We start from the raw sequence: 27,150 nt of genomic DNA, 5'->3' as shown, positions 1-27,150 counted from the left end.
AGTCCAAGCCTTCATTGCCTTGAAGCATTCAGGGACCCTGTTTCCTTCATCTCCTTGCTCTGTCCTCTTAGGGTGTTATCTTTGTAATCAATGCTGGCTTTGTTTCAACCGTGTTTTCAAATGAGCCCAAAGGAAGCAGGAAAGACTATTGAGGGCAGGAGGCTTCGTCTTTAAGGAGATGACCTGGAAGTTAAACTCATCAATTTAAAAAAAATTTTTTTTTTAATTAATTAATTAATTAATTTTTGGTTGCTTTGGGTCTTTGTTGCTGTGCGCGGGCTTTCTCTAGTTGCCGCGAGCGGGGGCTATTATTCATTGCTGCGGTGCACGGGCTTCTCATTGCGGGGGCTTCTCTTGTTGTGGAGCATGCGCTCTAGTCTAGGCACGCGGGCTTCAGTAGTTGTGGCACGTGGGCTCAGTAGTTCTGGCTCGCGGGCTCTAGAGCGTAGGCTCAGTAGTTGTGCCGCACGGGCTTAGTTGCTCCACGGCACATGGGATCTTCCCAGACCAGGGATCAAACCTGTGTCCCCTGCATTGGCAGGCAGATTCTTAATCACTGCACCACCAGGGAAGTCCCAAACTCATCAATTCTGCTCACATCTCATTGGCCTACAATAGTCACGTGGTCACATTTAGTTCCAAGGTAGGCTGGGAAATGCATGGCCATCCAGCTAATATTCAGGAGAAATAAAATGCAAAGTGGAGGACAGTTAGCAGTCCCTAGCACATAGGATCTGAAAGAAATAGGTCTTTCTTCATAAAATAGGTTTCTTGTGGGATTTAATTACTTTAATTTTTATAGAAAACAAACCAAAATGCTATGGGACAATGAAGCCCGGACATTTTAGGTTTTTCTATTTTGTAAAGGATTTTATAAATTAAAAAAAATTCCACTTACTGGCAACTTTACTTAGAGAAATAGTAAAACCACTAAGGATATTAAATTAGTGGTTATTTTCATGAATTATTGACATACGTTCTATGTCTACCTAGTAAAGAGAAACAATGGAGCGTTATATCTGTATTACTTACTAATTGCTGTATTATTCCAAAATTTAGGAGCTTAACACAACAAACATTTATTATCTCACATAGTTTCTGAGGTCAAGAATCTCAGAATCTCAGAATTAAGAATCTCAGACTTGGGGAATTCCCTGGTGGTCCAGTGGTTAGGACTCCATGCTTTCACTGGTGGGGCCCAGGTTCAATCTCCGGTCAGGGGAAAAAAAAAAAGCGTCTCAGACTTTGGCTGGACGGTTCCGGCTCAGGGTTTCTCATGAGGTTGCAGTCGTCTGAAAGCTTGACTGGGTTGGAGGAGTCACTTCAAAGGTGACTCACATGGCAGTTGCCTGAGGCTCCAGTTCCCCACCAAGAGAACTTCTCTGTAAGTTTGTCCAGGACCCATAGCAACCAGCTTCCACCAGAGTCTCCCACAAGAGAGGGAGTGTAAGAGAACACCAAAATGCCAAAAGGGTCTCTTATTACCTAATTTCAGCCGTGATGTACCATCACTTTTGCTCTACTCTATTGATCAAGCAGACCAATCTTGCTATAAGGTGCAGGCAATTATACAGGAGCGTGAATACCAGGAGGTAGGGATCATTGGGGGCCATCTTTGAGGCTGGCTACCATAACACCTAACCTGTTATTGGAAAAAAAACTGCGGAAAATCTACCATTTTTTAGAACAAAAAAATTCCACCGGATACAATTATCTCCAAAATGTGTCAGAGCAAACAAACAGACTTGAGGTATTTAACTGTGTACAAGAAAAAAAGTCGACACATTTGCATGAGATGACTTTAATTCCGTTAGGTTCTAAGGCGCATTGAATCCTTCAGGTTATATTTGATTAAAATGTCTGTTCTTCACTTTTGCTAATCAGAAATGGCTTCCTCAGAGCGAACACTGTCAATCAGATGTGGTTTCTTGAAAAGTTTCAGAGGTTAATGTCAACAAGTGAATTGGAAAGCAAGTGAATTTCTGTAAGTATTGGTCCAGTTTAAAGTCATAGGATCCTTTAACATTGCCTAAACAGTGAGCTATATTTGGGGATTTGGCATACAGAGGGTCTGTCTTGGATCAGGTCTCAAAATACCTAAAGGATTTCCTTAAACAGGCCCAGGGTCAGATACAACAGGTGTTTTACTTCTAATTTTGGAACCCAAAGCAGCCAGTTTAGAGTGTGGCTGTTCTGCACTCATTCAGTAAGAGTGAGGATAATAAGTAATTTTGCCAAGACCTCATGTGTAGAAAAGACTGGAAATGTGTTATTCTTCTAATACTTTTGATAACAAGCCACATTTTTACAAGATAACAAAGAATTGTGATGAATTCTGATAAAGGCCTCTGTTTTCTTAGTATTTAATAGTTCATTGTAAAAAATATCAAAAGTCAACTTTAGTGCCAACCAGAATACTTAAATGATCACATCCATTTGATTATACTATTATCAGTGAATTACATTTTTGCAATGGAAAATAGAGACATTGTAGTGTTAATGATGTATTTGGTTTCCTTTTCAAAATATTTCAAAGGAATTTGGGGGCTTTAGAAAATGGTGATGTTACGTACGTTATTAAAAATATATGTATGTAAGCACATTTAAATAAGATTAAAATATAGATAAGGCTTAAAATGGAAAATATGCTTGAAACACTGTTAGCCACTCAAAATGAAATTATTGTGCACATAAAAAGTGAGCAAAGCTTTTTGAATGACTTCTAAAAAAATTTGAGCAAATGTAATCATGAACATTTCAAGTACAAAGTAAGGTTTGATAAATTTTCAAACGTGAAGCCCCTGGAAATACGTTTCTAATATATCCTCAAGATAATTAGCAATGCAATCTTAGCATGCTAGACACAGTAGATTTCCCATAAATACATATTGAATATGAGATAAGCTTCAGAATTCTTATTGAAGGAATAGTAACATAAATATTAGGAAAGGCATAGTTTTCTTTTGGCATATCAGAAAGTCTATTGCTTATTAATACTACAGAATCTACTCATTTTAAGAATTCAATATTTAAGCTCTATAGTTTAGATATTACTTTACTTTCAATTCCTCTGTGGGTTTATAAGGCAAGCCATCTTTAAAAAAAAAAGAAAAGCAAGCCATGCTGTAGGTAGTAGCAATACTGCGTAATTCATTTTGAGTGGAATGAGAAGTATATGCAACGTATATATTTTTAAAGAAAGAAAAGCAACAGGTTTGATTTGAAACTAGCTTTTTCTAAAAGTGATTCTGAAGTGTTTATTTCTCTACAAAATGTACAAAATTTAATAATGGGACAAGAAAATTCATTTAGAATACTTCTTTTGTATTCTCTAATACAAAAAATTGGATATTGAATCTTTAAACCTTAAGAAATCAAATTTAGAAGTTCAAAGGAAAAGTGAATATGGGAGTCATTGTTTGCACCAAGTACCGAAAACAAATTTCTAAAATAGAACTTTCAGTAATTTGCACTGGGCTCTCACCATCTGGCCTGCCTTGCCCCCATTCCAGAGTCTGACCACATGTCTAAACCTACAGAAACTCTCCAGTGCCCCCAGCCCCATCCTGGCGCACCATGGCCTCAAGGCTGGAGTAGATTTTATGGTTAACCATGTCTTTAAATGATTAGGACACCAGATGCTGTTGCACTTTAGTAAAAATAAAATTCTGGTGTCACAAAAACATGCTGGATAAATTCTAGGTTCCAAAGCATAAATTGTCATTCAACTTCGTAGGGTGGGAAGTTGAACGGGAATCCTCCAGCAAGCACTGCTGGAACCCAGGGTAAGTCCAGCACGTTATCAAGCAATTACGAGATGAATTTTTCATGAAAAAATATCTAAGTTTTTCCGCCGGCGACCATCTCTTTGTGCCGGGGTGGGCAGCTACAGTGGCACGGTGAACCAAAATGTCTGTGGCAAAGGCATCATCTTGCTATAGTGCACGAGCTGTACATCTAATCTCTAATAGGAATCAGCAGGCCACGGTTGATTTATGCACAGCCTGTGTCGCCCCGCACGGTGCCAGTTCCAGGAACCGTCGCCAATTAGCTCTATTTTCTGTTTAAGCTGTTAAAGCCACCTCCATGGAAACGCCAGAAGAGGCCGGGGGGAGGGGAGCAGACAGGTGCGCCCTCTGTTTGGAAATACACAAAGGGCCGACCCAGCAGTCTCAGTGTCCCTGGTAACTCCACGCACGCAGGGCGCGCGCACTTCCCGCGGCCCCGCGGCGCAGTGGGCGGCCGGCCGGGCGGGGCGGTGCGCGCAGGTTGCTGCGCGTCGGCTGGCTGAGACCCTCGGCCTGCTCGCGGACGCTGTGCCCGGGAAGCGCGAAGCCGGCTCCGGGCGGCGGCGGCGGCGCCCGCGCTGTAGGGACTTGTAGTCCCCGTGCCTCCCGGGCGCCTCCCCCGGGTAGGCCGGCCGCGCGTCCCCGCCCGCCGCAGGCCGACTTCCTGCCGCTGTCCAAACTACACCTCCCGCCGTCCTCTCCGCTGTCTGGCCGAAAGCGAAAACAAAATCTGGGCTGCGAGGGTGCTGCCCTCCGCTGGGCGCCCCCGCCCGCTCCCCGCCCCTCCGGCGCCCTCCTGCGAGGTGCGGAGACGAAAGGCCGCGTCTTTCTCTTTCGGCTTCCTCGGTTCCCGGTGTTGGAGCCGCAGGCCTCGCTTCACCTGAGCCGACCCCGCGCGCGCTCGGGTGCGGGGCTTTCCTCGCCTCCGCCGGGTCGGGACAAGGAAACTTGTGGGGGCGGCGACCCCCGGGCGCAGTTGCTGAGCCGGGCGGCGAGGCCGCCGGGAAGTGACTCCTCGCTCTCGGGTTTTCGTGAATTTCCCCCCCGTTGCCCCTGGGCGCGTGGGCCCTCGGGAGGTGGCCGCGTGCGCCTGGCCATGCATTAAGCAGGGCTCCCCTATGCGCGCGGACCGCTGCCTCGGGCCGCCGCCTGCAGCCGCCGCCGCGTGCCCAGCCCAAGCCCGAGCCGCCGCCCGCCCCAGGCCCGGGCGTCGAGGAGCCGGCGGCGCGGCCATGTGGGGCTAGCCCGCGCCGCGCCGGGCCTGCAGCGCGACCGGCAACATGGAGGCGGCCGTCGGCGCCCCAGACGGCGGCGACCAGGGCGGCGCGGCGCCCCGGGAGGACGCGACGCCCATGGACGCCTATCTGCGGAAACTGGGCTTGTATCGGAAACTGGTCGCCAAGGACGGGTCGTGCCTGTTCCGGGCCGTGGCGGAGCAGGTAATGGGGCGGGGGCCGGGCGGGGGGAGGCGGCGGGGCCGGGTGGGAAGCGGCGGGCGGGCCGGGCCGCCTACCTCCCGGGTTGCGCGTGGCCCCGCAGTCGTCACAGCGGCCCATTGTCGGGCCGGAACCGGACGCTGCCCTGGGTCTGGAAGCTCTAAATCGAAACTTAAAAACCTGTAAATTATCTGGGTGTCGTCCCTCCTGGCGAAGAGGTAATGAGTTGAGGCCAGCCCGTGAGGCCTGCGGAGAGCCTTGTACCCTTGCTTGATGGCTGGCGACTGGGCGAAATGTTCTTTTCCCCTCCTCTTGGTTTTATAAGCACAGCGGTCCCACCAGTAAACCGAATGTTTCTTAGAGGAGGTGGTGCACCAGACTTGACTCGCGGAACATGATTTTTTTTTCCTGTTGCTGGACTTTGGAACGGGGGGTAGCCGAGCCCGCCGATGTCCGCCTGAATCAGAAGGGGGAAAATGTACAGTTTGGGAAAGCCAGACTTTGGAAAACGTAGAACGTTTGCAAAGAATTGTCTTTGAGCAGATTTCACTTTTTTTTTTAATGCTCTGCAAGGCAGTGTAGGTGTACTAAAAATAATTGACTTTTAAAAAAAGTTTGTTTTGCAGTTGGTGGTAGGAAGGAAGGGTATATCTGGGGTTCTTTAGGCCCTTGGCCGAATTTTTCCCCCTTAATGGTGAAAATCACTTCCTAACACAGTTCTTGGGAGGATGTTTCTGATTTTTTTTTTTTTTTTTTTTGGTAAGAGAGCTTATTCCCTGTTAAATAATACTGTAGTTGGTAGGTATACAGTCACCAAAACCCATCTTGTATTGAAAAATAGCTGTTGAAATAGTTGGACAAAAGTTTCACGTTACTGTCCTGGTGTGTATTTCCTACCGTTCACAGTTTGCTTTCCTTTGGCCTAAGGTCCACCCCTCCCGTCTCCTCCCCGCCTTTGGAGTTTTTCTGTTTCTCTTTGTCTCACCTTTTTTGAATGCTAAGTAGATTTCAAAATTTCTATTTGTGAGTAAATATTTTACTTAACATCTATAGACCAGTCTATTCTTATTTTTTTCAACATCCAAAGGTCAGCCATTTATTTTCCAAAGGCCCTCGTTTTCACATTAGTAGCATAACATCTTTTTTTTTTTAAACAAGAAATTGATTTAGCAAAGGTCCAAACCTTTGCATTTTGTTGCAGGCATTGTCATTCAAACATTCTTCGCAAAGCTTCCCAAATCGAGCTCTTTTTTAGTTCAGTAGACGTCTCTTACTTTTAGAATTTTAGAATGTTCTAATGTTGCTTTGGGATTTGTTCACACAAACACATCCCAGTCTTTACTATCAGTAGGTAAACAGTCTGTCCCATTCGTGAGTTTCCTGGATCTCCATCTGTCCTGCTTCCTCTGCCTCGGCCTCCCTGGACTCCTTAGCACCTCCAGAAGCAGAAGGAAGAGGTGGAAGTGAATTCAGTCCCTATTGATACATATTGTTAGCTCTAGCAAGAATTCGGTAAGGAAGGAGGTGGAAACAAATCGAAATAAGGGAGGTACGGTGCTTATTTGGAGTTGGATTATCTACATCCTCGTTTATGTTGAAGCAGAAAGGTGTGTCTGGTTTCGGTAGTACATGCTGTAGATAATTGGCAAACTTGATTATACAGAATCTCTATTTTTAAGTAGAAAGGAACAAGAGCTAGCTGGTTACACTAAGAACTCATTGCTAACGTCAGCTAACACATTTTATTGTATCTTATTGTGATGGGATTTAAGTTAGGCATAAGGGACTGTCCCTTCCAAGTAGGTGATTCTGACTTTTAGTATACTGAGCTTTTAGAAAGCTTAATACTGTGATTCTTGGGGGCAGCTCAGTTGTTCAGTAGACAGGACCAAAGGTAATAATAGCCTTCATGGCCAAAGGCAGTGTGTGCGTTGCAGGGGGAGGCAGAGGACAGTAACAGCAGCCTCAGCCTGCCCTTTAAAAATGTGTACAGAGGATTTACTTTTTTGCCAACGATTTCTCCAATAATATCAAAATAATTATAATTTCTAACAAGGAGTCGCAGTAAGTAATCTAAATGGCGGCCTTTGGCGGGGGGAATGGAGAGGGAGAGACTTGAATTAGCAGGAGTCTTTCCCTCCAAATTACCTGATTTAGATAGGCCCTTCCCTTTTTACAGTTCTGGACGTGGGCCTACAGGAGGCCTGACCTGAATCAGCTCTGTGGCCCTAGAGCTAAAAATAGGGCGCTCTTAGAGGACTTGGAGAAGCAGTGTGTCTCGGCCTTTCTCACTGTTTATCACCGGCTGCCCTAAGTAAAGATTGGAAAGCCTCCTATTTCTAGCTTATTTTCATGTATATAATGATTTGCAAAGATATTTGTCATACCATTTGAATTCTTCCTGAGTGTCCTTGAACTTGCACAGTATTATGCTTTTTAAACAGTTGTCATTTAACCTTGCTTCTCTTAACAGTGCTTGGCTTTGTAAGGCCCCGGCACCCCGCACTTTATCGGAAGTTGCTGAGAGTTTTGCTTCTGAGTAACAGGTTCAGATTTCATGTGCTAATAAAATCTTTGTTAAAAGAGGAGAAAAAACAAGAGATATGCCTGTCATTGTTTTTGATGGAAAATAAGCTTTATTCACTTATGTCTGCCACCTGTTGCTAGGTAAATGGCTTTAAGACTAGCTCCACTTTACTAATGGCAGGAAAGCCCTATCGGATGCCACTGTGGTTTACTCAGACTAATACGTTGATTCATAATAGTGTCTAGCATAGCTTCTGTGCAGGAAGTGTTGCTAAATGTCATTTGTTGAATTGGCAAAAAAATTGTGTGGTGTTTGTTTTTTCTACTACTCAAATCTATTACTATTTGGGCAGTCCTTCAGTGCTGGAAGCTTAGAATATGTAAGGATGCTTTTCTGTAGTACCTAAGACAACAATGTCGGCATACTCTGTTAAGCTGAAAACCAGCTAGTATGCTGAAGACAAATTCATTGCTCACCTCAGCTAGTGCATCTTCAGTGTGTCTCAGTGTGCAGGGACCTGCTAGCTGTCCAAACAGTTGTGCCTTTGCTTCTGTGGGTATACATGAGCCCTGGCTGTTGCCCACAGTGACCTGTAGAATGTGCACCTGGAGCTTCCCTTTTCCTGAATGCTCTGCTCGCCCTGAACATAAGGGAGAATCACTCAATTGGAACTATAACTCTTAAAGTTACTTTATAATAATAGAAATTCTCAAGAAGCCTTGACAGTAGTTTGAGATGTGATTATTTTATATGTCAGCTTTTTTTCTCCTACCTTGACCTGGTGGAGTACCAGGAACACCTTCGTTTGAGACACCTAGTAATAGAAAAAAAAATAATCTACTCTTTTTAGCATGGTAGTTAAAGTATTGGAGACTAGCCAAAGGGTTTCAAACCAAAGCTTTAGACTTTTAGTAAGAGACAAAATGCCAGTAAGTTATTCTTTTGTTGAACTAGTTGTTTAACAGAAGAAAACAGGCTACAAAGTGGGAGGATTTGGATCATCTTTGTAGTATGACTTATTTCAGGTGGTGCTTTAAGATTTGGGGCAAAAGGGCAAGTTTCAAGGCTGTTGGGATGACAGCACACAGGGGCACGTTTGCATCCTGTGTGTTGCTCCCGGGATGTCCTTTCAAGAATCATGTAAGCCTGACAGCTAAAGGATTTAAGAATGAGCGCCTTAATTTTTCTGAAACCACGGTGGACTTAAATTTATACATAAGACAAATAGTTCAGAATTACCGGGAGAAAGAAATTTATCTCTTACGGGCATAAAGCCTCAAAGACGATTTTTGTGGAAGTTGCCTGTCTGTTCTCTTTTGCCACAAGCACAGGATGAGGCTAAGCACCGCACTGCAGGAATTCTGTCAGCCTTGCTTTGTGAAGAGCAAAGTTATAGTAGAGGGCTGGCCGGGAGAGGAAAGTGTCTTAAGTTTACCAAGATTTCCCCAAAGGAGTGATTTCAGTGACTTAAAGGAGAAATGGTAATAAGCTCTTCATAGAGTGACATCTGGCTTAAGAAGTACTGCTGTTTGTATGTGTCGTGTCGTCTCTCTGGTTAGTGGAAGAGGTGGGAATGAATAAAGAGCTAGAAATGATAGAAAGGGAAAGGGAGACTGATGTCTGCTGGTTGTGAGGTTATGTTGGGTGTGAAAGAAGGCACTAGGTCGTAGCTTGAATCTTCTAACAAAGTGCTTGATGGTGTACTGCTCTTTCCTTTGCAGGTGCTGCACTCTCAGTCTCGCCATGTTGAAGTCAGAATGGCCTGTATTCATTATCTTCGAGAGAACCGAGAGAAATTTGAAGCGGTAATTCATAATTTTAAACGTGTAATGGTGTCTTGACTTATATTTGCATTTTAGCCTTTAGAATGGTCTAGTGGGAATTTCACGGGTTGGATCTTAATGCAGGTTTTGAAAATAACCCTTATAAAAAAGAACTGCTGGGCTTCCCTGGTGACGACACAGTGGTTAAGAATCCGCCTGCCAAGGCAGGGGACACGGGTTCGAGCCCTGGTCCGGGAAGATCCCACATGCCGCGGAGCAACTAAGCCCGTGCGCCACAACTACTGAGCCCTCGTGCCACAACTACTGAAGCCCGCGTGCCTAGAGCCCGTGCTGCACCACAAGAAAGGCCACCACAATGAGAAGCCCGCAAACCGCCATGAAGAGTAGCCCCCGCTCACTGCAACTAGAGAAAGCCCGCACGCAGCAACGAAGACCCAATGCAGCCAAAAAAAAAAAAAAAAAACTGCTTATTTGAATTCAGATCCAGTTACAGCTGTGATTTTATTTTTTTTAAGGCCATTTTGTGGTATTCATTTATTCAGACATTTAGAAAGCTTCTGTGACAGATGGGTCACTGAGCTGTGGAGGCTGGAAGGATGACTTGGGCGGGACCTTTGCATATTACGAGTGAGCTTTGTCTGCTGTGATCAGGGAGTAGGGTGTTGTGGTTAACAGTTTTCTGTGATTGGTGACCCCATGTGAATTGTAAAAATTGCACGCTTAGGGTATAAGAAATACGCTGAGCATAGCTAGAGTTGAGCCTTTGATTTTATCAGGAGGCATTTATAAATTTTTAATTTTCAGTGTTCATCATTGTGAACTACCTATCAACATTGTAATTATGTAAATAATGATAAGTAGTTAATAGAATGTAGTATAGTTAATTAGTAGTTAACAGAATATCAACTTACTGTAATTTTCTCAGTAGTGTGTAGTAGGCTGTGAAATAATGCCACAGTGACCTATTTTCATTTTACATGGAAAGCCTTATAGGATTTACTAGTCATTGGTTTTATGAGCTAGAATTATCATCTGACAACTTTCAATGGTATTTTCCCCCCGTTGACTGCCAGAAGAACATTGACACCTTGCATATAACTCAATTCCAAGACTTAATAGGTAAATAGTATTTAGATGTGTTCTTGGGTTGGAGTTCCTATTTTCAAGCAAAAGTTTATTACTGGTGACATTTTTCTGGGTGTCATGTTATAAGATGGACAGTAATATATTCCAGGAAGGAGAGGTACCTGCTTGATCAGGAGATTTGAAAACTTGTTTTATTAAAAAAAGCTGGTAGTGTGGAGGCTAGATAAGAGAGTATTATGGCAGGGGAGTGGAGTGGAGAGGTCCTTGAGTATTTGAAGAAATTACAGGTGAATTAGTTATTACTGTTATTGGCTACTGTTGACAACAGTGGAAATTGCTAACATTGGTTGAGCATTTACTGTGTGCCAGCAGGCATTGTTTTAAGTGCTTTGCATATATTTATTTAGCTCTACAGTCTCAGGAGGTGTGATCTGAGGTTGAAAGTTCCAAGGGGGAAGTTTTGCTTTCCTTATAATGAATACTTCTAACAGTTTCTATTGGCCACAATTGGAAAAGACTCTCATGGGAAGAAGGGTGTGCCTGTTTACTGACCATGGTTAGTTGGGGCCTCGATGAATACTTTCTGGTTAGAAAGGAGAATCTCAGATTGGATGCAGGCTTGTGTCAGAACATGGCTTAGGTCTTTTGCAACTTTAAATGGTTCTGTGGGGTGGTTTTATTTTTTTTAAGTCTATAGATAATCAACTAATACACAACAGTAGCCTCTGATTGGTGGGATATTTGAAATATGTGGCTATTTTATTACAAGTCTGTGTTGAAACTTAGGATACTTTTTGGAAATTTGACAGTATACAATCTATAAAGGAATTAATCTCCATCTTAAAAAAATCGATGGACATTTAAAAGATTTTTATAGACCGGGTAGTGTATTTTAATGGTTTTGAGTGTATCACTTTGTTAAATTAACTAATTTAAATAAAATTGAATTTGGTGTTTCAGACAAATGTCTTTTTAGATCTTTCAGTTAAATTAGTGGAATCGCTATGAGAAAAGCAAAAAACATTATTATATAGCTTGAATAAACTCAATTTTTTTTATATGTTAAAGGAACAATGAAGCAGGCCATATTAGAAAAATCTTGTTGATTCTTCAAAAGATCTTTAGTATTATTAGTTCTCGTCCTTGTTTTTAGTAGAACTGACCTAAGAGAGGATGAATATTCATAGCTATTAGTAAACTAATATTTCTTAGCTAGTGCATCTGTCCTTAATTCTCTTCTAAGCATTGGCCATTACCAGGTTAGTCTTTAAGTGCTACTTTTATCATGTAATTTCTCTGTTTACAGTGTCACCTGCTGGGACCTTGAACTGTCTTCTCCCTCAGTCTGATAGTCCTGCCTGGGCTCCAGGCCCTCTGTGAATAGGTGTGCAGTTGCGTTCCTCTCTCACTGCGCTCACCGCACCGAGTGGCCCTGCCCCTGCTGGCCAGGTGGCTCCTGTCTTCCCAGCACAGTGCTGTCCAGCACTTCCTCAAGACGCTGTCCCTGTGCCCAGCCACGTCCTGTCCAGGAAATGTTTCCGGACAGTGTTTCCTTCTTTAAATTCTTTTGTATGTTTATGATATTTTCTTAATGATTTGTATATATTTTCATAATTAGATTTGATCTGTGCATGTGTGTATATATAATCTATATATTTTCGTATTACTGATGTATCCAAGGTTTGTGTAAAAATTCAGTAATTCACAGTGAAGAGATTAACTTTTGCTTCGATGTATTTGTAATAGACTTTTTTCTCTTTTTGCAGTTTATAGAAGGGTCATTTGAAGAATATTTAAAACGTTTGGAAAACCCACAGGTATGCAGTAATCTTCTGACGTATTTCTGTTTTTTATATGTTAAATAATGTATTCAAAATTCATTACGAGAGATTAGTATTACAGTGTATGGAGGGGTCTCCTTATGAACATTTACTATCCTAGGTGCGCGTTTTATGCAGCATTTAATTGGAAGACAGTTGGAGCTGTGTACTGTGCACTGTTGTCTCACTAAAGACAGTCAGGCTATCTTTATCTGTCATAACGGCATAAAAGACCTAAAATAAAGTGCTGATGATTTCCAGGGTGCTGTGTTGGTATGTGTATGGGGCTTGGTGGACAGGGCGATATTTGATTGCTTCCTTAGGCAACTGAGAAGACAGTTTCTTTTATGGAGGTTTCATTCCCCATCACATGGTCAGTGTGAGAAGTAGGGAGAGACTGTTGCGAGTAAAAGGACGGTACTTCCCCACCAGGTCCCATTGCCAGCACTTTCTCAGTCATTTGGAAGTTAAAAGAATTTTTCTTTTTTTTCTGCTGTCAAAACTAATGTCCTGGGCTTCCCTGGTGGCGCAGTGGTTGAGAATCTGCCTGCCAATGCAGGGGACACGGGTTCGAGCCCTGGTCTGGGAAGATCCCACATGCCGCGGAGCAACTAGGCCCGTGAGCCACAGCTACTGAGCCTGCGCGTCTGGAGCCTGTGCTCCGCAACAAGAGAGGCCGCGACAGTGAGAGGCCCGCGCACCGCGATGAAGAGTGGCCCCCACTTGCCGCAACTAGAGAAAGCCCTCGCACAGAAACGAAGACCCAACACAGCCATAAATAAATAAACAAACAAATAAATACATACATACATACATACTAACATCAACATCATTTAAAAAAAAAAAAAAAAAAAAACAAAAAAAACAAAAAAAAACTAATGTCCTTTGTGTAAAATTCCAAATGTTAATGGCACGCCATGTAGAATGTTCCCTCATCCCCGGAGGTAATCACTGTTAAGTTTAAAATGACATTAGCAAAGGAAAAAGCTAAGAGAAGGAGTCAGGTAGGGAGGAAAGGGAACAATAACATAGGAATAGGGTGTTTGATCAATGTTTGGTGTCTCCCTTCAATTCCCTAACTCTAATTTGAGTGCTTGTTGTGGGCCAAGAATGGCCAGGCACCCGGGAGGCAGAGGTAACTGGGATTTGGATGCTGTTCTCAGGAGTTTCCCTGTAGTAGGGAAGAACATCGAACACCAGTGAGAAGGTACATGTGTCGTAAGATGTATAGGTATGGTGCTATAGGCATTCAGTTTTATTCCTAGCTGGGTAGGCAAAGCAGGAGTTTGAGAGTAAGAGGGCATTTGAACTCTGAAGAGCTTCTGGATAAGAAATGCCTAGGGTGAAGGGCATTTCCAGGTAGTGAAAATTGTGCGCAAGACAGATAAAGAAAGCAGTTGGGTTTGTGTGGAGCGCGGAGCACACGAAGGTGGGAGGTGGTGAGAAATGTCCGAGGGCAGGCTGTGGTGAGCTCATGGGAGGGCGTCAGTGCCAGCCTCATTAGCTTGGAGCTGATACTTGAGGCCAGCATTTCTCAAAGCGTCGCCTACAGGCCACTGCATCAGGAAAAATGCAGATCCCTGGCCTCTATTCCAGACCCAAATCAAAGTCTCTGCGCCTGGGGCCTGGGAATCTGGCATTGGGAAGTTTTTCAAGTTTTTTGAGGCAAGAAGTGAATTATGTTTTGTTCACTGCTTTGAAGTGAGAATAGTGCCTCGTGTTTTTGTTAACTGGATGGATGGATGGATGAAAGAATCTTGTGTAAAGGTAGTCTGGAGGTGGATGAGACCAGAGGCAGGAAGACGAAGTTCCAGTGGTTTTGAAAAAATTGTTTAATACACGGAGAAGTGGGCACACTATAGTAAGTGTTAAAAAAGGAAAATAAGTATGGTGTTACTCCAGTTTTGGTGACAAATACCCTCTGAAGATCTTTTCTCTAAATCCACTCATGACTACATTTTTATTTCCGTGATTTTGAAACTGAGTTTTGCCCACAAAAATGGACACAAATTCATTTTCCTGAAGTTTGTAGTTTTTTTCCTCTTAGTTTATAAGCCTCTTTGAAGGCAAGAATTATATATTTTGTTGCTTTTGGACTTCCCGTGGTTACCTGTCAATTTGGGGTGCCTAATTGATCAGTTTGTGTGTGTTGAGTGCATGTTAAAGCTGTATTGCATTATATGTAACAGGTAGGAAAGATTAAACACCAGAATGTTAACAGTTCTCTCTAGGTAGTAGTAATACTGGTGATTTTTGTTTCCTTTGTAGAAGATGAAGGAAACAACAAAGACCGTTTATTAATTTTTAATCAGAAAAAACCCCACAGTGTCATTTTATAGTAATCTTTGTGCAGCAGTTCAGGCTCTTGGGCTATGAGGGTCCGAGAAAGGATAGCAGAGACATAGTGGGAGTGGAGAGAAGGGGACAGAGGGAGGAAATGAGGCAGTGTGAACTGAACTGAGACTGATGGGGGGGTCTGCAGGAGGGGGGAGGGCAGGTTGCTGCGGTTTTGAGCACGTGGGACAGGTGCCTCCTTCCCAGGGTGCTGGCCAGCCGGATTTGTTACCCTTAGGGCACCCCTCCCGAATCCGCTCAAACTCCCAGGTGTTTCGGGTACCTGCCAAACAGGACAGTCGTTTGTTCTTCGTTATTAGCAATAAATATTTGTCTTCCTTTGTTTCTCTTTCTCCCTGATACATGGAATGTATGAAATGAAAAGAGAAATATAGTTGATGGATAAACTCCATTGCTTCATCCAATTCTCAGAGAAAGCATCTTTCTCCTTTTACTTAAAAATACCAGTGGAACATTTTGAAAAATGCCTCGAACTTTTTGCAAGAATATATTTTTGTCAGCTTTACGTAGGTGAAATTGACATACTATAAATTTTTAAGCTTATAATTTGATGAAATTTGACAGATGTATACAGTTGTGTGACCGCCCACAGACATCGTATAGGACGTTTCCATCACTCCACAAAGTTTCTCATGCCCTTCTGCACTTAATCCCCCCCTCCCCCATATCCACTGATGTATTAAGTTTTGCCTTTTCTAGACGAAAAAAAATGGAATGGTATAGTTTATAGTCTTATATGGCTGGCTTCTTTCACTTAGCATAATGGAAACATTTTGAGATTCATCCATGTTGTGTGTATTGGTAGTTCCTTTTTATTGCTGAGTGGTCATTCTCTTTATGCATGTACTGCAGTTTGTTTAGCAGTTTACCAGTTGATGGATACTTGAGTTCTTTCCAGTTTGCGGCTGTTATGATTAAAGCTGCTAAGAATATTTGCTTGCAAGTCTTTCTGTGGGCATATGTTTTCTTTTCCCTTGGATTAATAGTACCGGGAGTGGAATTGCTGGATCATATGGTAAATTTATGTTTAACTTAATGAGAAATTGCCAATCTGTTTTCCAAAGTGGCTATGCCATTTTGCTTTCTCATTAGCAATATATGAGAATTCCAATTGCTCTACATCTTCCTCAACACTCAGTATGCTCAGCCTTTTAAATTGTAGCTGTGTTGGTGGTTGTGTAGTGGTATCTCATTGTGATCTTAACTTGGATTTCTCTAGTAATGTTGAGAATCTTTTCATGTGTTTATTTGCCATCCATATATCTTTGTTGGTGAAATGTCTATTCATAGATTTTGTCTTTTTTTTATTACATTGGTTTTTTAAGAGTACTTTATAATTATAAGAGTACTTTATATTGAATATAAATTCTGTACTGGATATATATTCTTCAGTATTTTCTTCCAGTTTGTATCTTGTATTTTAGTGTTCTTAATAGTGTCTTTTGGGGAGCAAAAGTTTGCTTTGATGACTATTTAAGAACATTTAAATTAGTTTTTTTGATATAGTGTAGTTCTTTAGTTAAAGTAGATTTTGTAGACATGCTGTGCTCTTACCCACAATGAGGAAGTAGATTAAACATCATACAGAGTGCTGAGTAAATAAAATTATGGCCTTAAGGTAGAAGATACTGATAGAACATAGATTTTTTTTTTTAATAATTAGAAATTGACCTTGGTTAGAGAAGACAAGAAGATACGATAGACAAGAAGATATATCATATATCGCATATGATAGATATGTGTACTTAACCAGACTACAACAGAATTTATTCTGAAGATTAAATATTTATAAAATGATACATTATTTGAGAGGTGGTATTTTGTTGACACTAGTAGAATAATTTTCCATTTTCTAAAGTGGATATATGGATTCTGCATAAAGTGGATATAGCTTGTGTTTGTGATCTAAGCAGACTGGTTTCAGGGAAGGATTTCCTCTATACCAGAGGGTGTCTTTTGTAGCAGTTTATGAGAAGCTGGGATTGTTAGGCAGAGGCCTATTTTAAGAAGTCTGTTTTAATATATGGCACCCATTTCATTTTGAAAAACAGAGCCAACTTTTGAGAACTATTAAAGTGCAAAGTCTTTGGGGGAAAGATGATTCTTTTCTGAGAGATCAAACCATCCTCTTAAAATTCCTTTTCTCAAATTTGTTTTCTTTGAAGGAGAAAGTGGCAGCATTCATTTACCATAGCTCATTATTTTTAGTAACTCTTGGTATTAAGTCTACTAATTTCACAAGTAGTTTAGGAATACATTCTCATGGTGAAAGATTTGATACAGAATGAAGAGTGAAAATCTTTACATTTCCCTCATCTTGAATTTCCTGTCTCCGCTGTCAACTTAGCATATATCCTTCCAGACCTCTTTCTATGAATATATATATTTTTTGTTTTGCACAATAGGATTATTTCACCAACTTACTTTTTACACATAATAATCTGAGTGATCTTTCCAAGTCAGTTCATCATTCTTTTTGATGATTGCATGATGTTTCCATACATAGTTTGGATGAACCATAAAATTATTTAATTATTCCTTATCTATTAGTGGAATCTTGGGGCTATCTTTAAAAAAAATTTTTAAACTATTACAAATAGCTATAGTGGACATGCTTGTTTATATACACTTTTGTGGACATATGAAATATTTCTTTAGGATAGATTTTTTTTTTTTTTTCTTTTTGGCTGTGCTGTACAGCATGCAGGATCTTAGTTCCCCGACCAGGGATCGAACCTGTGCCCCCTGCAGTGGAAGCACAGAGTCTTAACCACTGGACCGCCAGGGAACTCCCTAGGATAGATTTATACAAGTTGAATTGCTGGGTCAAAGAGTACATGGATATTTAAAATTTTGGTATATACTGGCCCTTTCCTTCTGAAAAGCTTAAGGACTTAAAAGAGATTCCTTTAGTACTAGAACTTCTACCACATGTTAAAGTGATTGCTGGGACACTGCTTTCTTTGTACCTTCAATCATCCTGAAGAGAAGGGACCTGCCCTTTTTATTATTTATTTTTTTTTATTTTATAGCTGTGTTGGGTCTTCGTTTCTGTGCGAGGGCTTTCTCCAGTTGTGGCAAGCGGGGGCCACTCTTCATCACGGTGCGCGGGCCTCTCACCGTCGCGGCCTCTCTTGTTGCGGAGCACAGGCTCCAGACGCGCAGGCTCAGCAGCTGTGGCTCACGGGCCCAGCCGCTCCGCGGCACGCGGGATCCTCCCAGACCAGGGCTCGAACCCGTGCCCCCCGCATTGGCAGGCAGACTCCCAACCACTGCGCCACCAGGGAAGCCCCTGCCCTTTTTCATCCTTCCTGATTCCTGAGTTCTGCTTCGAGTCCGCATCCCGCTTTCCGGGCACGTGTCATGTGCTAGGCTCTGTTCTGGGTGCTAGGTTGGAGGGCAGAGTCTTTGCCTTAACAAGTTCTCAACTTAGAGATACTACTCCGTCATCTTGCCACATCAATAGGAACTCTTACTCTAGCTCTGTTACTAAGGATTTTTGCAACAGAAACTTGGGCTGCTTTTTAGTATATGTTATTATAGCATTCACAATACTAACAATATTAATGAGCTTTTCTAGCTAATTAGGTGTATCGTATAAAAATATGTATTTAAGGTATTGTAAAAAGTAGGAGACATTTATGTGCCAACTTTTTTTGTTCAATACAGGAATGGGTCGGACAAGTGGAAATAAGTGCCCTTTCTCTTATGTACAGGTGAGCACTGTAATAATGTAGGTAAACAAAAATAAAGTCAGTGGGAAATTAACATGTTCCATTGTAGTCAAGTTGTTAAAATAGCAAAGCAGTTTTATGCCTTGGTTGTGAAAGCATCTTTTCTAATGTTTTGCTTTTTTAATTGCATTAGTTAGATTTTGATATTTAGGTATCAATGTATAGAGATTTTAATTTTCCAAATATTTTTGAAATGGAATATAAAAATTTTTCCAGGCCTATAAACTATATCACTTATCAGCCTTCTAGAGAAATGATTTCCTACTCTCAAGGCTGGTAGCATTGAATGGCCCCTAGAACAAAGGCAAAACACTATATTGTCAATTTAACAACTTTTGCCCATTAGCGGAGCAGGTGAATGCTCTATTTTTTCTTTCTGAAATGTCCTTATAAATATCATCTTCACAATTCCTCTGGTTTTGAGGTCTACTTTTAGAATTATATCTGAAGTTACATATATGCAAATTACATTTAAAATTTTATTTTTTTACGAGGATACTTTTATATAAGTATGTCACAGCTTAGTTATTCCATTACTATCTTTTGTTCACTGCTCTATTTCCAGTGCCTAGAATATTGCTTGGTGTATACTGGGCTCTTGAGTGAATGAGTGAATGAGTGATTAAATCTCAATTCATGAAATATATTTCATCAGAAGTAATTTCTACATGTTATTTTCAGGAAAGATTTTATAATTTACCGGGAACCAAATGTTTCTCCTTCACAAGTAACTGAAAATAATTTTCCTGAAAAGGTAAGAATTTTTCTAAGTGTTTCTAAAGGATTTAAGTAAAAGAACCACTCAGTTGCCATCTTGACTGCCTAAGCTATAATTTTTAAGTGACTTTTTGAGTTTTTTTAAGTTCCTATTAATCATCCATGAGTTACATTATTTTGTATTTGTTTTTTTCCACAAATCACTGTGTTGAACTCTATCATAACATTTTACTAGAGAAAAAAAATTGAGATAGTAGTGTATGTGATTAATTAGACTATTGCTGTTTTACATCAATATAAACATTAAATAGAAATATAACTTGTGAAAATGGGTTCTGCGATTGCATCCACAAATACTTTGGTAATTGTGATGTATTTCCCATTGTAAAGATAATTTACTGGCTAAGGTGGTATTATTTAGTCACAAAGCAGAAACAAGTGAAAAATGATGTGAAGCCTAGAAAGGGGGAAAAAACATGATTCATTATTAGAGAACTTTGTTTTGGTATCATCCAGGCCAAGTTGAAGTGTCTTATCACCATGCAAATGGTGGTAAGGGGGCAGGTAACTGAGTGAAATAGACCTTTATAAGTAAGGACTTGCAGGTTTCCAAGGTGCTTGGCTCTGGATCTGGCCTTTCCAGTATAATTTTTGGAATATGACATAATCTAAGCAAAATCAGTATGTATTTCTCTTAGCATAAGTGATTGACTTATGCTAATACACATAAGCCTTATATATACACATACAGTACACATAAGTGATTGACTTATTTAGAAGGTACTTAAAACTGTAAAGCAGAAAAAATTTACCTTTGATTCTGCTTCTTACAGGTAAGCATTATTAAAGTAAGGTTTTAGAATATTTTCTTACAGTCTTTTAACCCTCACCTTTAGGTAGTTGAAATCATGTTGTTTTCATATATTGTGTATGATTTTTGTGATCCCATAAACATTTCCCCAAGTCAGTAGGAACTTTTGATTCATTGGCTGTGTAACATTTCAGCATATGGATGTACCATAGTTGACCACATTGGAGCTTTAGGTTACTTCTAAAATATTCACTTCCTACTAGGAAATTTATTTACTAGTAATTCAGAGAGATTAGAGATGTAAGTTACTGTGTAAATGTCATATATGAAGGGCTGAAAAGTGTATTTTATTTTTCCCTTTCAGGTATTACTGTGTTTTTCAAATGGAAATCATTATGATATTGTCTATCCCATAAAGTATAAAGAGAGCTCTGCTATGTGTCAGTGTAAGTAATCACCCTTGTGCTTATACAGGAAATTTTCTTCCTAAGCATTATAGTCTTAATGCAAACAAGTCAGGGCAAATACACTGTTTTGTTGTAGAAATATATTTCTGAGAGCCTTAGGTTACCAAAAATGTTAATACTATAATAAAAACTTATTTCAGTAGGAAAAAGCACTAGTATAGATTAGAGTTTGGCTTGTAAATACAAAGTTATTTTTTCTTGCAGTAATTAATTTCAGTAATAAGGATTTGTATGTGTTTTTAAAGCTGTTAGTGTATAGCTTGAAAATCTAAATGACAGAGGAAATCAAGTATTTGATCGTATTTGGCTCTAGACCTGGGTTTCTTGACCTTGGCACTCTTAATATTTTGGGCCGGATAATTCTTTGTTTGGGCGGTTGTTCTGTGCATTGTAGGATGTTTAGTAGTATCTACTCTGTCGATGCCAGTAGTGCTCTCTCTCCCATGTGAAAACCAAAAATGTCTGTGGATTTTGCCAAGTATTTCCTGGGAGGATAAAATACCCCTTCCTTCCCCAGTTGAGCATTACTGCTGTGGTAGCTCCTTCCTGCCTTCTTACTTTATCTCCTTTATCATCTATTATGACCAAGTGCACATGACTCATACAAAGCAGTGGTGCTGGGCATGTGACGGGCATTTTTCCTCTGTTCTTTAGCTGGGGGTGACCAGTAAAGACATGTGTAATGTAAAATTTTAAATTGATCTATTTGAGACATGGGAGTCTAGCTGTCTGTATCCTGGGCTATGTCCTCCGCCTGTCCCAGCTAGTCAAAATCTGGACATTTCAGCTTTGGGAAGGACAGCTCATGGCACCTACCTTTCCTGTACTTCTCAGAACCTGTGGTTCGGATGATATTGGGATGGATGCAAGGTGGTCTGTGAGAAAGGGGGTCTCTTGGGGACTCGTTTAGGGGATGGGCACCATTGTCGATGAATTCTTCGTGGACTTGTTTGGGTAAGGTTCACTGTAATTAAACCAAGTGAGAGTCCTGAACTCCTGCGTGTAGGTTTTGAATGTTTGGTAATATATATTTCTATGTTCTCTGGAGTTTGTGTTTTTTTTCTTCTTTCTTTAAAGCAAAGAAGTTGTCTAAATATGCTTCAGTGGCTGCTGAGAATACATTTTACAACGGTTTCTTTTTAGTCCATTATGAAAAGTTATCTTCTTTCTAGCAATCTTAATGTTCCTGAGGTTTTCCATCCAAGCCTCTTTAGGTTGGGCAGGTTGTGTGACATCTCTAGTTCTCAGTTTCTTCATGTGTACAGTTAGAATAAGAACATTTCACTGTGCTGGCATTAAATGTGAAGGTGGTGTGTAAAGGCTTAGCACAGTGTGTGGGATGTAGTCATTGGTCACTGTGCGTGTTTAATTTTATCATACTTGGTTCAAAGTTGTGATACCTTTTTGTGTTATTGTTAGTTTTAAAAATGTCCATATATTATATAATGATTTTTGAACTAATTAACTGCAAAGACAGACATCTAGTTCCTCTCTGTCTAGGTAACTTTCTGATTAAATTGTGTTATTGCTCATAAGGTGTTACAGGTATTTAGTTAGGATTTGGAAGCCCGGACAATCTCAATGGTGTGTTAAAACGTAAAGTGAGTTAATATTGTGTAACATCTCTCTTTTGTTAATTGCAGCTCTGCTTTATGAATTGTTGTATGAGAAGGTATTTAAAACTGATGTTAGTAAAATCTTGATGGGACTAGACACCTCTGAAGTAGCTGAGGAAAACAACAGTGAAATATCAGATTCAGAGGATGACAGTTGCAAGTAAGAGTGAATTTCAGTCCTAAAATATCTTTGTAGTGCCATACGAAGAAACAGTTCAGTAAATGTTTCCGCGTGGAGTAGCCTCACGTATTGCGGTATTATGGTAGTCCTAAAATACAGCAATACGGAAACTTAGGCAGTAAGTTTCTTTTTTCCTGCCACTAATTTTATCTCATTTCTATTATAGGACTGTTTGTTTTGAAAGTTGATTTTGTTTGTTTCTTTGTTTGTTTTTGCTAAGCATCTATTTCTGTGTAATCGTGATGCACATATCTCTGAAATAGATTTGGTCCTGCCTGTATGTGTGTATATTCTAAAATTTTAAGGTTAACCTGTCAATTGCTTACATATCCAGTGATGAAAACGGCCATTTTGATTTCCTTGACTTTCTTTTATTGTTTTCTTTCTTAGATAATGCCGCCTCCTTTTCTTTTTATATAATAAAAATCCCAAGTTGGGGTATAAGTATGTGAACAGCTCTGGATAATGCCTTTGTTTATGTTGCGAATAAACACCTTTTAACTTAGAGTCTGCAGCTTATTTTTCTTTTCCACTTAAGACATATAGGATAGCGGTTAAGAGCTTGGGCTGTGGACATGCTAACCTGGTTTCGTTCCTGGCTTCCTGCCAACTAACTGAACTTGGGGCAAGTTACTTAAATTCACTAAGAAGCCTCAATTCTATAGGTATAAAATGAGGACATATTAGTATTTCTTTAAAGTGGAGAATTTATAAGAATTAAGTGAGATAACATGTAGAATGCACAGCCTAGTTCCTAGGTAGAGTGTCCAACGTATATTAGTTTTTATCAGCGATGTTAAGAAGTTTACTCTGTATTTTATAAGAACCGACCTATTTCATTCTTGGTGAAGCTAAAAGTATATCATTCCTTTTGTATGAGAGTATGAAAGTACCCTTCTTGGTGTCACATACTGTCAAACTAGAGAAAAATGAAATTAAGCCTCAGGATATCTAATTCTTTATTAAACACTTAAATATATCTCTATTTGTAATTCCCAGCATTTCTTGAATTAAATTGTAGATCCTGATTGAAAATTTGGTTGACTACCATTTTTACATAAGAAAGAAATGAGTCAGATTAAAATCTGGGTCTGCCATTGTAAGTTTAATCCTAGAATAGACTAATTAACTTTGCACAGATGGAGATTCTGTTGCATGATTTCTCCAGGTGCCTAGTATGATTAAGGCATGTCATTGAGCATAGGGGAATTTTGCGGGAGGATGAATAACTAGCTTGTTGTAGCTTATTAACTTTACTTGGTGTGTGGGGACTTCCAGCAGATGCCCTTTGGTTGCTGCTGCAGTTTTAGCAACAGCTGGGTCTGGGATGGCAGCTGGCAGGTGAAGTAGGAGAAGTGTGGAGTAGAGGCTAGTAAGCTGGAGAAGTTTACCAGGGATGGTGTGCTCATTGTAATGATCAGTTTTCCTTTTTATACTATATTATTGAAGCCCTTGGAACATGGAAGCCTTTCTAATTAATTTTTTCTTGCATTGTTAGGATTTCCTTTTACTTGTGTCATGTCTGGCTTAGGGAGGACCAAGCTTCATTTAGGGAAGAAGGCTGCATAATCATGGCAAGATAGATAGGCATAGTGTGTAGTATCCAGGCACTATGCTCCTGTGCCTGGATCTTTTCACATTCATATTGAGCAATCCTGAAGCATTAGAAATTAGGGTGCTTTTTTAGTCCAGACTCTATAAATACTTGGGGTCTCTTAAATATTGCTGCATTTAAGGGTATATAGATTTGGAGATTGTCCTAAAGACTAGACATTGATTTATTAAGGAGGAGGAATTATACAACGGAAGAGTACAGGTAGCCTCTCACCTCATCACCCACTCAACTTGCCATCAACTTGTCCAGCCTCTTGCCTACCCCCGGGTCTTTGCACTTGCTGCCCCTTCTGCTTGCGATACTAAATAGCCGTATGGTTTGCTGTCTCATCCCATTTAATTCTTTATTCAAAAAGACATCTTCTTTCATCCCATTTTTTATTGTTTGATCCTAGGTCTCAACACTAATTTTTTCCCCCCCAAAGCACTTAGCAGCATTTAACATACTGATTACTTATTTAGTTGGTGTCTACTCTTACCTGATTGTGTATCTGTTATAGCGGAATAGTTTGGTTAATGGAGCCTCATCTGTATTTTGAAAGGAAAGTTTTACATTAAATGTTTTTATGAACTCAATTATTCTACCAACCCAAATTTCATAGTTTATTTCTGTTTCTCTCTTCTTGATGATTGAGTCAGTAAGAATTACTGATAAAAATCTTTGACCTATATACACATACACACATACACGCATGTACATATATACATATATATGTATATGTATATACGCACAGTTACACTAAAACTTGTTTGAGCTCCTTGGAATATATATAGGTTTGACTTTTTGGAATATAACTGAGATTTTATATGACATTAGAACAAGTTAATTGCATGCAAACATTTTTGTACTCCTAATGATGGCTGTATTTCTTCCTTTGTAGGAGTAAAACTACCACTGTTAATGATGTGAATGGATTTAAATCTTTGTCAAGTGATCAGGTATTTTTATTTAATGGTTTTTAACTACCTCTTCAATATAAGAAAGTACATAAATTTATAGTCTTAATTTTTTTTCTCTTTTCTGGTACATTTTCAATAGAGTCAGGATCATCTACTAGTAAGACATTTTTTGGTGACCTCTTGAATTTTTAAAGTTTTCTTCTTCATTTGATTTTACTCTTATACATATCTCAAACATGTTTTAAAAGCATTTCTGTGTTGATTGGACTTCCTGACTTTGTTTATTTAGCACCCGAAAAGCAATGGGAACTCTCCTAGCCTTCCTTTGTCTAGAAAGGTTCTTAAGTCACTCAGTCCAGCAGTCTATAGAAATGTGGAATATGAAATTTGGCTGAAGTCTAAACAAGGTGAGTTAAAAAATCTGTGTATTTTCCATAAATTTGCTTTGAGGCCCTTGAAAATGATTGTGTCATCTTGATATAATGCTGATATTCTTTACAGCTCAACAAAAACATGATTATTCCATTGCTGCTGGCTTACAGTATGAAGTTGGAGACAAATGCCAAGTAAGTGATTATGTAGAGGAAGAGAAGGTTTTACTTGAAATTTTATTTATTGTAATAGGAATCAAGAAAACAGCTCAAGTTTGGATGTGTTGTTAATTTGGGATTTCAGAATATATTGTGTGTACATTTTAATAGTTATAAATATTTAGCTTTTGAATACATTAACCAAAGTCAACTATATCTAAAGCCATGGCGTCCCATCACATGATCTTTAAAACAATTTAGTCTTTGATATTACTTGCTTCAAAGAAGTAACAGTAACGTTTTAGATTTTTAGATATTTTCATTACAGTTGACAAATTATTGAAATGGATTCAGACTTGACATTATAGGCCAATTTGGTTTATGGAAGGCATCCTGGAAGATTCTGATAATACACAGTTTTTTGTTGGATTGAGATAAGAAAGTGAACAATAAGAGACATTTTTGCCATTTACTTTGAATAAGCTGCTGCTTTGGGCTTAAAACTGTTGATTGTTAAGGGGGAAAGTTGTGTTAGATCAGTGTTTCTTATGTGGAGTGATTTTGCACCCCTACCTCCCATTTAGCAATGTCTGCAGACATTCTTACTGTTACAGCAGGGAAGGTGTGACTGGTATCTAGTGGGTGGGGGCCAGGCATGGTGCCAGATGTCCTAGAACACACAGGACGGCACCCCCAGCAAAGAATCATCTGGTCCCAAGTGTTAATAATGCCAAGACTGGAGAAACCTTTATGAAAAGATATTACTCTTTCTAAAACAAAAACAACCCACACACACCAAAATTAATTGTTATTTGGAAGATAGTTCTCATCAAAAATGGTCTTCATCAAAAAGTGTTGCCTTTTTAAAACTATTTTAAAATAGCCATTGACAAACATTTCTTCTTGACTTGTGGAGGAAACACTTGTTTCCTTGGTGATAAAGTGGTTTGTGAAAAAGTGTCTGGGGGACCAGGATTATTTCTGGAGGTCAGTGACAGACTTTACCTTAAGAACTTGTAATAGTGTTCTGATTTGGGGGCATTTTGAAAGGAGAGGAAGAAGAGGATACGATTCATTTAGGTTCTTCCTTTCAGGGTTGTCAGAAATGTGCCCTAATCACAGAACAGAATTGGGGAATCTTTTACTGTAGAGGTTTGGGGAACTTGGAACAGAACAAAAGAGAAGAGTAAAGCCAGGGCTTAGGGCACTGCCTCCCTCCCTAACCCCACTCAGTAGAGAAGAGTAAGATTGCTTGTTTTATGCTGCATCGCTAAAATTATGTTACTTGTTATTTTAAATCAAGCATATTTGCTTTGAGATTTCAGTTGCTTTTGTGAAGCAGATGCTGTTGATAAGGTAGATGGTAAAGCAGGTACTTGTTTTAATTTTTTCCTTTTTAGAGTACTTTCTATTTCTACCACTTGACTGTTTCACTTGGATAAAATTTTTTTTTTTTTTTTTTTTTTTTGTTAACTTTAGTGCCAGTTCCCTTAGATTTCTTTTGCCTGTCTGGCATTTTATGTGTTCTTATAGCTACTTTATTTATTTGTTTATTTATTTTTGGCTGTGTTGGGTCTTCGTTTCTGTGCGAGGGCTTTCTCCAGTTGCGGCGAGCGGGGGCCACTCTTCATCGCGGTGCGCGGGCCTCTCACTATCGCGGCCCCTCCCGTTGCGGGGCACAGGCTCCAGACGCGCAGGCTCAGTAGTTGTGGCTCACGGGCCCAGCCGCTCCGTGGCATGTGGGATCTTCCCAGACCAGGGCTCGAACCCGTGTCCCCTGCATT

The 27,150-nt window shown here is 40.2% G+C and overlaps 1 protein-coding gene across 3 annotated transcripts in view; it reads left to right on the top strand.

The window, feature by feature from the left end:
- Positions 1-5,045: 5,045 nt before the first annotated feature.
- The window catches only part of OTUD4 (OTU deubiquitinase 4), a 41,649-nt gene continuing 19,544 nt past the window's right edge, over positions 5,046-27,150 (top strand). For all 3 annotated transcript variants that reach the window (XM_036853052.1, XM_036853051.1, XM_036853050.1), the window contains exons 1-10: positions 5,046-5,227; positions 9,473-9,556; positions 12,388-12,438; positions 18,466-18,512; positions 19,212-19,284; positions 20,423-20,504; positions 22,169-22,301; positions 24,818-24,875; positions 25,126-25,243; positions 25,338-25,402. In XM_036853052.1, the coding sequence (XP_036708947.1) occupies positions 5,069-5,227; positions 9,473-9,556; positions 12,388-12,438; positions 18,466-18,512; positions 19,212-19,284; positions 20,423-20,504; positions 22,169-22,301; positions 24,818-24,875; positions 25,126-25,243; positions 25,338-25,402 (870 nt within the window). In that variant the 5' untranslated portion in view covers positions 5,046-5,068. The remainder of the gene's footprint in view (positions 5,228-9,472; positions 9,557-12,387; positions 12,439-18,465; positions 18,513-19,211; positions 19,285-20,422; positions 20,505-22,168; positions 22,302-24,817; positions 24,876-25,125; positions 25,244-25,337; positions 25,403-27,150) is intronic.

Source organism: Balaenoptera musculus, chromosome 5 (assembly GCF_009873245.2).
Source record: "Balaenoptera musculus isolate JJ_BM4_2016_0621 chromosome 5, mBalMus1.pri.v3, whole genome shotgun sequence".
Lineage (NCBI taxonomy): Eukaryota > Metazoa > Chordata > Mammalia > Artiodactyla > Balaenopteridae > Balaenoptera > Balaenoptera musculus.
Note: the sequence above shows the minus strand (reverse complement) of the source record. Positions and strands in the feature narration are given on the sequence as shown.